We start from the raw sequence: 10,405 nt of genomic DNA on the forward strand, positions 1-10,405 counted from the left end.
AGAATTAAATCCCTTGTTTGTGGTTATACAGCAAGTGAATGGCAGAGTTGGGCTCATTTTAAGGCATTAGGGCTTTTATCAATATATCACACAAACTGGGCAAATTTTGACTGAATACCAGTTAACTCTTCCATGAAACATCCAAACTACTCCTACTGACTCACTCAAAAAGAATAAATTCTCAGGGCACCTGGGTGGCTCAGTCAGTTAAGCATCCGATTTCGGCTCAAGTCATGATCTCACGGTTCATAGGCTCGAGCCCTGCCTTGGGCTCTGTGCTAACAGCTAGCTCAGAGCCTAGAGCCTGTCTTCGGATTCTGTATCTCCCTCTCTCACTGACCCTCCCCTGCTTGCACTGTCTCTCTCTGACTCTCAAAAATAAATTAAAAAAACATTAAAAAAAATATATATATACATTCTCAAAGTGCTCATGGTGGTGGCAGAAACAACACCCCACCCCAATTACTGGAAATTTAAGGCCCTATTTGGGTTCACTGTAGTAATACCACCTATAAGCTATGTTGCTGGAAGGAAGGGGGTCTTAAAAAGTTCCCACTGGGGAGGCAGCATGACCTAGTGTTACCAGCAAGGAATCAGACTTGAGTTTGAGTCCTGGCTCTACCACTTACTTACCCTATGACTTTATTCACTATATAACCCTCTGTGCTTCACTTCTTCACCTATATCACAAAGCTGCTAAAAAAACTAATGTAAAGAATTAGAAGAATAGCATAGCGTCATGGTTATGAGTATAAACTCTCTAACTGTCCTACCTGGGTTTGAATCTCAGTCCTACTTCTTACTTCAGGTAAGTCACTTCAAATCTCAGAATTTCAGTTTTCCCATATGTAAAATGAGCAACACAGTGCATTCTTGATTGTCAGCATCAAGTGAGATAATTTGTTAAGCACTTGGGCACAGTGTCTGACACTTCTGGGGAACATCATAAAAAAGGTGTGACCTCTGATTTACCTGACTGACCCATAAGCTGGACCTCAGCATTGGAAGCCTTCTTACCCCCTCCCAAGTCCTTGGAATATGGGTTCCACTTGCCTTTCCTGCTCCCCCAGGCTACTCCAGGGACATAGCCTTGAGATGTGATGATGTAGAATTGAAAACACCTGCATGGTACTGAGCCTACTAAGGACCTCTACAAACTTTTAAGATTTGGAGGGCAAGTGTAGTGATCCGTTGTCTTGCTGCTCCCCAAGACAAGCCTTGCATGTAAATTCTCTTTGCTTATTAAAACTGCCACCTACCAACCTGGAACGGCCTGCCTCTTTCTTCAGTCTCTCCTTGCCCTCTGCCTATGGGGACTGCTTTCAAATTACACCTGGGAAACTCTGGGAAGGACTCTGAACCAACAGGTACTATAGCTCATTCAAAGATAATGACAACAACAATGGTAGTGAAAATTCCAATACCCATATTTTCTTCCCAAAGCAAAATAAGAAAGAATGCTACTCAATCCTATTCACTTCCATTTACCCTCTCCCCCTTTCCTCTTCAATTACAAGCCAAGAATACTAGACTAGAATTCAGGACACGGCTCCGTTCAGTTACATACTAGTTATGTGATTTCAGGGAAGTCATTTCACTTACTTGAGGTATTTTTCCTCATCTGAGATTAAATTAACAATACTTACTCTCCTAGGTTGTTGCAAGCATCAAATGAATTAACAGATTTCAAAGTACTTTGTAAACTATGAAACACTATATGAATTTGAGGAGTGACTTTTTATCTGTCACAGGCTTTAAGATAGATGTTTTTACCAGTAAAAAGCAATTTTATCGCCAAGTTTTTTCTCATGGACAATTCGATCCAGTACGTTGTAGCAGATGTTGGTAGTTGCTCCTTTCATCCACTCGATGAAGATTTTTCCTTTAGTCACATCAAAATTGTACTGGAGGAATGGGCCAGGACATGAGGTCTTCCAGTAAAATTCCTTGGCAATGTCTCCCCAAAACTCTGCAACAGAAAGGAAGACCCAGACATCACCAATATTCTCAGACATATTTATCCTCAGATGGCTTACCAGTCTATGACAGAAACAAGTCACAACTTCTCTGCCCTATACTCTAGGATCCACCAACAAGGTCCCTCCTCTACCTGTCCAATCTTTATCACCTATTACTTTCCTAACCCACCTTCTATTCCCATGAGCTAAATTCTGACTCAAATTTCTTCCTTCTCTCCTCAAAACTGCCACTCCATTTTACATCATCTATTCAAATCACAGCCACACAGTGCCTATCAAAATCCCTAGCGCATTGTAGTTAAATGTAATTTGTTTAACAAATTAAGTAGTGAAAGGAAGAAATCCTTTACCCACAGAACCTTCCATATCTCTTTTTCCTAATTTGTTCATTCATACACTTTCAGCAATTATTTAATGAGTATTTCTTTCTCCTATTACATCTTGCCCAAGTGTTCCTTGCTATGAGCCAGATGTTGCTTTAAGTTCTTTATATGTATTATCTTATTTAGTATCTACCACCAATGTAAGAGGTAGGCCTTGTTTTCATTCTCATTTTATTGATTTGAAAATCAAGCGTTACCAAATATCCACCAATTGATGATGTATAAAAAGATGTGGTATATATACACAATACATAATGGAATATATTCCATATATAAATGGAATATTACTCAGCCATCAGAAATAATGATATCTTGCCATTTGCAACGATGTGCATGGAACTAGAGTGTATTATGCTAAGTGAAATAACTCGATCAGAGAAAGACAAATACCATATGATTTCACTCATGTGGAATTTAAGAAACAAAACAGGTGAACATATGCAGGGGGAAAAAAGAGAGAGGGAAACAAACCATAAGAGACCCTTATTGATAGAGAATGAACTGAGGGTTGACGGAGGGATGTGGGTGGGGGGTGGGCTAAATGGATGTTGGGTATGAAGGAAGGTACTTGTTAGGATGAGCATTGGATTTTGTATGTAACTAATGAATCACTGAATTATACTCTTGAAACCAATATTGCACTGTATGTTAACTAGCTAGAATTTAAATAAAAATTTGAAAAGAAAAAAAATGAAAATCAAGGCTCAGAGAAGTTAAATAACTTACCCTAGGTTATATAGTTACTAAGTCAAGATGTGAACTGCCCTGAGAAAGACATTTTTGCTAAAATCTAACAGGGAACAGGAGGTTTTCTTCACTTCCCTACCAGGAAACAGTGCCATGAGATAGGAAGGAACCAAGGGTATATGTTAGGAAGAACTCCCTGAGGCTGAAGCACTGAGAGTAAGAGAAAGAATAGCAGAAATTGATTCATAAACTGGGCAAATCATGCAATCCTTCTGGGCATAATAAGGAATTTGACATTTATCCTAAAGAAGAATGAAAAGCCATTGTAGGATTTTAAGGAGAGGGACATGAACAGATTAATAATCTTAAAATATTCACTTGCTACTCCATAGAAAATGTATTCAACAGGTAAAACATGTAATGGCAGAGCACTTAGGATATTGTCAATACAGGGTGAGGAGCTAGAACGAAGAGACACACTCAGAACCATAACACTGAAAGGAACTTTAGAGATTATTATCCCCCATTTCACTAATAACAAACCAAATTCACAGAGGTAAAGTGATTTGCTCAAAGTTATGTGATTCAGTTTATATAATCTAGTTGGAAAGATAAGACTAACACATGAAATACTGTTACCTGTGCAAAACAGAATAGGTGAAAGCTAAATCATATGGTGTACAACTTGCAGTCAATTCAACAAATCCAAATTAAATCAATCCCAGGGTACCATTATATACCTATAAAACTCGCAATAATTAAAAAAATAATAAACCCAATGCCAGAAAGGCACTGCAAAAAAGACACTCTTATATGATAATGGCATTGTAAGAAATTGTCACAGTCTTACTGCATACCAGGAAAATGACTGACAGAGCCATAAAAATTTTTATACCTTTTCAACATCTGCTAACTCAAGTTTGGGGAACACTACAAGAAAAAATTCCAAAGGAAGAAAACAGTGATTGCTAAAAAGCAGTTTGTAGTAATACTAATTATAACAGTGAAACTGGAAACAACCCAAGAGCATAACAATTAAAAAAAAAAAAAAGCTGATAAAAACGAGTAATACTAGTAGTAATAATACAGCATACTAGGGGCGCCTGGGTGGCTTAGTCGGTTAAGCGTCCGACTTTCGCTTAGGTCATGATCTCGCGGTTCATGGGTTTGAGCCCCGCGTCGGGCTCTGTGCTGACTGCCAGCTCAGAGCCTGGAGCCTGTTTCAGTCTGTGACTCCCTCTCTCTCTGACCCTCCCCTGCTCACGCTGTCTCTCTCTCTCTCTCTCCTAGAAATAAATAAAAACATTAAAAAAAAACAAAAAAACCCAGCATACTAAATGGCCACTAAAAAGAGAGCAAATGGGAACTGGCATTTTAGCAAATGCCATTCTTCTACCAAGCACCGGGCTAATCTTATTGAATCTAATTTTGTGTGTGTGTTTTTAAGATTTTATTTTTAAGTAATCTCTATATCCATTGTGGAGCTTGAACTCACAACCCTGAGATCGAGACTCACATGCTCTATTGACTGAGCCAGCCAGGTGCCTCTCATTGAGTTTTTTTTTTCATATTAAAACACTCATAATTGAAGTATTTTTATTTTATGTACAATGAGTGAGAATTGAGGTAGGTATCTTGGATATCTGCAGTTAAGGTAGGTACCTTGGCTGACCCATTCAAGGAAGTTTACTCAATCCAACTTATCCTTTGCATATTGACAGAAACATTGGCGGCACATACTGAGGCAATGTTTCTCAGATCAGACTGTGGCGATTCGAGCAGATGTGGCAAAAACAAAAACCCTGGCTAAGCTTCTTCAGATGGCTCCAGTAGAGCTACTGGTGATCTACCTTGCTCTCTCCAATGCAGCAAAATAAGGCAAAAGGCCTCACTAAATGTTTATATGGTCCTATGAAGTATACATTAATTATCCTAATTTTATAGATGAGAAAAACAAAGCTCAGAAAACATAGGAAACTCTCCTAAAGACCACACAGCTAGAAACCAGTATACAAAATCAGATCTGTTACAACTACATTGAGTACATGTATATACTCAAAGATATTTTTAAGTGATAATAGTAGGTATAGGTTATATAAAATTATTTATGAACCCCATTTATGTATATCAATAAGGATGTAGAAAATTGAGTTTTGGGACACCTGGGTGGCTAAGTCAGTTAAGCGTTTGATTTTTGATTTTGGTTCAGGTCATGATCTCACGGTTCGTGGGTTCAAGCCCTGCATCGGGCTCTGTGCTGACAGTGTGGAGCCTGTTTGAGATTCTGTGTGTGCCTCTCCCCCACTTGCACTCGCTCACCCACTCACGCTCTCCCTCTTCCACTCTTCCACCTGCCTTAAAATTAATAAATAAACTTAAAAAAAAGAAAACTGAGATTTATGATCACTTAATTTTGTTTTGGGAAGGGTTTGTTTTATTCTGGTGGAGGTATTGAAATATGGATGTTTCATTGGTACACATTCTTTTTTTTTTTAAGTTTATTTATTTGGGGGGGCGGAGAGAAAGGGAGACAGAAAATCTCAAGCAGGCTCAGTGCTGACAATGAATCACAGAGTTTGAACTCACAAACTGTGAGATCACAACCTGAGCTGAAATCAAGCATCAGATGCTTAACTGACTGAGCCAGCCACCCAGGCACCCCATCATTAGCATACATTCTAAATATGAAAGTTCAGAAGAGGAAAAGATGAGCATGGACTGGATGATCACGGAATGCTGTGTGGAACTGGTGGGATTTGACTAGGTAGAGAAGAGCAGAAGGAAAGGGCAAAGGCAAGGAGATGAGAAACCAGTATATCAATGAGAATGACTGGTCTAGAATAAGGGGTGTGGTAAGAAATAATGGGAAATCAGAATAGAGAGATAAGGTATAGCTAGTTATCCAGGCCTTGAATGAGCAAAAGAATTTTAATATGAAATTGAAGGAAATAGGGAACTACTGAAAGTTTTTTGAAGTGACTTATGAAAGCAATGTTTCCAGAATCTTAATCTAATAGTGTTTATTTTAGATAAGTCTGTCAGAGAGATTGAAGGTGGGTGAGACCAGAAGACAGGAGAAACAACTAGGAGGCTGCTTCCTTGAATTAAAAGGTTCTGTGGGAATGGAAGAAAAGGTAAGCAGAGACATTTTACAGAGGATTTAACAGAATTTGGTGAAAGGGCAGACTGTGGGGTCAGGGAAGAGGAAGAGTATAGCTATCAGGAATATAGGTTCTGTAGTCAAGACTATCTTAGATCAAATCCCAGATCCACTGTTATGTAGCTTTATGACCTTGTGCAAGTTTGTTAACCTCTCTACACTTCAGTTTTCTTCTCTGCATAATGGGGCTAACAGTCTACCTCAAACAGGTATTTGTGCTCAGTAAGCAGTAAGCAATCTTAAGCGGGATACAGAGAAAAGATCCATCTATAGTTGATACATAGATCTTATTAGAGAAGATGATGATGAAAGATTTAATTTGGGATAGTGTCATTGACAGGGATTAGAAAATAAGGGGAGCGCAGGTTTGGGAGGGAAAATTGATAAATCCCAGGCACAGTCATGTTAAATATGGTATAACATCAAGGTATGAGAATAAAATGGTCTACAGACCTATAAAATTTCAGACCAGAGCATAAGTGGGATCCTGGGCACAGGGCTAAATATATAGAAGTTATTTTTGTGGAACTAGATGGAAAACAGATGAACTCATGATGGGGGGGAAATATAGAGAACGAAGAGAAGTGAAAAGAGGTCTGAGGATTCAAACTTGAACACTGCCTGTGTAGCAATCAACCACTCTACCCACGCCTGATTCAATCCTGTCTTACATTACTCAGTAATCCCTTGGTCCACGTTGTTCTTTTGGTTATCAAACTAACCACCATTTACTGAATGCCTACTGTGCTTCAGACACTCTATCCTGCACACTTAATCAACTGTCTTAGACCTCAAACAAACCTAGAAGGCAAGTATTGTTATCCGTATCTTACAGATAAGGAAAGGGAATCTTAGGTTTTAAACTCTGCTTAAGACCTCACAGTGAATGAATGGTAGATTTGGGGGTGGTTTGATTCATTGTCCATGCTTACCCCAATGCCAAACATAATGCTGCCTCCGAACACAGGTACAGTTCTGACCCCTTACCCGGACTAAGGGCAAGGGCAAAGTATGTTCCTTATACATTCTTAAAGACATGGGACTTTCTATCAGAATTTCTGAGTTACTACAATCCCTGCCCGTTTTCTTTTTTTAAACTGCATTTTGGTGACTTGTTCACTCTTACATTGCATAATTTCCACTGGAATTGATGAAATATGAAAACGAGACCCGGGACTCCGTTACTAATGTGGGGGACCTCCCGGACGGGAACCAGACCCGTTACTGACCACTGTGGAGACTAAGTCACAGGGTAAAGGTGTCAGGAGGCAAAGGCTGAGTTGGCGTGAAAGGGAGCAAAGAAAATTCTGCGGCTCTCCTCCCCTCGAGGTTCCTCTTCTCCTCTGAGAACCCGTCTTTTCACCGTAGGAACTCTCCTCCTTTTCAAACTTTCACTCTCCTCAAGGAAGCCCCATCTCCTCACAAAATCCCCAAGTCTCCAAGGAACTCCCCAACTCCTAGAGAACCCTCATCTCCTCACAGAACTCTCCTCACAGAACCCTCCTCCGCACAGAACTCCCAGATCCTCCCGGAACTTCTTTACCATCTCCTCAAAGATTCATGGACCCTTCAACCTCCCAAGGGAAAACCCAACTCCGTCAGGGAACCCCAACCTCCTCACGTAACCCCCGTTCCCCACGCCTCGCGTCCGATTTCTCACTCTTCTGGAAACCCCCTTCTCTCCTCACTGACCCCACCCAGGACCGCCCGGGCCCGGCCTCACCTCGCGGCTCCTCTACAGAGCGCCGGTGCAGCTCGCGGTAGCGCTGCAGCGAGGGAACGTGCGCGGAACGGGTGACCTCGGGCGGCGGAGACCAACTCTGCACTCGGCTCTGGGCTCCAGCTTCCTCCTGCTCCCGGCTCCCAGTCCTGCCCCGCTCCTCCGGAAGCCCCATAGCGTCAAGTTCCGAGCGTTGTAGGAGCCTTTGCCGTTGCTTCTCGCGCCCAGGAGAGGAAAACAGGCTGGCCCAGGGGCGGGGCCTTATGGGAGGAGGAGAGGCCAGGCGGGCGGAGGCGTGGCGACCCGAAGAGGCGGAGCCACGCTCGGTAGGGGTGGAACATGTGTTAGCAATGACACGAACTGGGGAAAGACGAGTATTGCTTGGAGGTAGAGGCGGAGCTGACTGCGGAAGGGGTGGGGCCATAGGGGAAGAGCTGAAGGGGAGGGCCGGGCGTGACAAGAGAGGTTGGCATCTCGGAGTGACAGAGGAGGGGAGGGGCCAGGCGTGACAGTAGATGAGGTGGGCCTTCTCCTGTCATGGAGTGACAGGGAGTGGCGAGCCTGGATGTGACAGGAGAGGAGGCTGAAGCATGGAGTGACAATAGTGGGGTGGGGTCTTGGAGTGATAGATGAGAAGTTTGGTTAGGGCGGGGATTGAGCAGGAAAGAGCTGGGCAACAGAGAGGAGTTGGATCTGGCCCATAATGGAGCAGCCCCGTGATCTGATTGCACAAGCCTGTCACTCCACCGATTTCGAAAGCTAGGTGGACTAGGGTCCTTTCCGGGTGGCACTTTTCCCTTCTGAGAACTATTCCCCAGTTCTGAGTAAACCCCTCCCCTCTGTCCCCAGGAAAACCTTCCACGACGACGTTGAGGGCACGGCCTGAGGACAGGGTGCCCTCTCTGCTAACCTTGGGGCCGGCTCAGATTTTTCTCCCACCTCTGAAGATATGCCTTCAATCTCCCTGCCTCCACAAATTCCCATCCAGATCTCAAGTACAAGACTCAAGTGAAGACTAGGAGGTGCCTTCAGGTATTTGCTAATAAACCCACCTCCTCATTACACAAATGGTAAACTCAGGGAAAGGAAAGAATTTGTGCAAGGTCACAGAGAAAACAACCAGGTTAGGGCCAAACCTAGGCCTCCTGACTCCCCTCATCAGGCTGAAGGTAATGCTTGTAAAATACTAAGGCCTATGCAAAATAGGAAAAATCACCCTTCTTTCCTTCCCAATCTCTTCACTTCACTAAGAAACCCCTCCTACCTGCCACAACTGGGCTCAATTACCTCTGGCTTCCCTCCATCCCTTCTGCTCCAGAAAGGAGAGGCCAAACAGGACCCTCTATCTCCCACCTGTACCCACCACCACGAAGGGCCCTCTCCACCCATCAGTTCACGGAATAACTGTCAAAGTAGGAAGGATCCTTAGATATCTAACTCCAAGGGTAATTCTGAGGGTCAAAGCAGCCAGCCCCCACCCCCTGAAGCCTACACAGGGCTTGTGACCCCATTAGGCCCAGACCATCTTCCCACCTTCTCCTTTGTTCTTGTCAGGCTAACCACAAGCCCAACACACCCTAAACTGAAAAAACAAAAACTTCCCACTGCCAGACCTATGATCCAGAGCCTATTCAATCCTAAAGTGAAAGTCTCAAGGCTCCCTGAAGGGATACAAACTTCATGGGGTGGACATGGACCCCACTGAAGAGACAGATACTTCATCGAGAAGGCATTAACTGCACTGAAGAGACCCACACTTTACTGAAGGTACTCCATTAAGGGAGCACAGATCTTGCTGAAGGATCTGAGATCTCACTGAAGGGCTGTGGACCCTGCTAATATGACATAAAAGGCATTGAAGTTCTCTGATTCTATTGAGGGGACATGGACTTCCTCCTAGGAGATAGAGAAGATAATAGGTTTTACTAAAGGGACATAGACTCCAGTGAGAAGACTTAAACCCCACTATGGGGCCTCTCACAACACCGAGGAAATACACTACTAAGGGATCACAGGCCTCACTTAGTGGAGACTACAGGGGGGGATCAGACTTCCCTGAAGCATCATGAGCCCTACAGACGGCACTGAGGAGATACAAACCTTTCTGTAGGGAAGAAGGCACATGTAGTGGGCACACATTCCTAGTATAGGCAGTCATCTCTTCCCCTCCCTCCCTCCTCAGCACCCAGCTCTCTTTTCTCCCCAAGCCCTTCTCCCAAGTCTTAAAGCTGTTCTCAATACACTGATGTCCCCTGCTGTCTACATATGGCACTGCAGCTGCTGGGCCGATAGTTTTTCAAATGGTTGGGGAAGCAGAGGATGTGTCCCCAGGGACTTCACCAGCCACCTCCCTCTTGCCTGGGGACTGTGCAATGGAAGTTTGGGCCAGAGGCCTCATAAGAAAGAGAGCCCCCACCCATCCTTAGAGATGGGGTAGTAATGCAAACTATAGTGTAGTCGGAATTCCTCAGGGTAG

At 43.3% G+C, this 10,405-nt stretch overlaps 1 protein-coding gene across 1 annotated transcript; it reads right to left on the reverse strand.

Moving 5' to 3' along the window:
• Positions 1 to 1,733: 1,733 nt before the first annotated feature.
• On the reverse strand, positions 1,734 to 8,174 carry LOC120242765 (acetyl-coenzyme A synthetase, cytoplasmic-like). Its single transcript, XM_039248683.1, has 2 exons — positions 7,933 to 8,174; positions 1,734 to 1,969 (listed from the first exon to the last, which is right to left on the reverse strand). Exons 1-2 carry the CDS (start codon positions 8,102 to 8,104, stop codon positions 1,770 to 1,772), a joined length of 372 nt encoding a protein of 123 aa, XP_039104614.1. The 5' UTR covers positions 8,105 to 8,174; the 3' UTR covers positions 1,734 to 1,769.
• Between the last annotated feature and the right edge of the window lie 2,231 nt (positions 8,175 to 10,405).

This window comes from Hyaena hyaena, unplaced genomic scaffold (genome assembly GCF_003009895.1).
Source record: "Hyaena hyaena isolate Hyena2069 unplaced genomic scaffold, ASM300989v1 scaffold_315, whole genome shotgun sequence".
NCBI classification, from domain to species: Eukaryota; Metazoa; Chordata; class Mammalia; order Carnivora; family Hyaenidae; genus Hyaena; species Hyaena hyaena.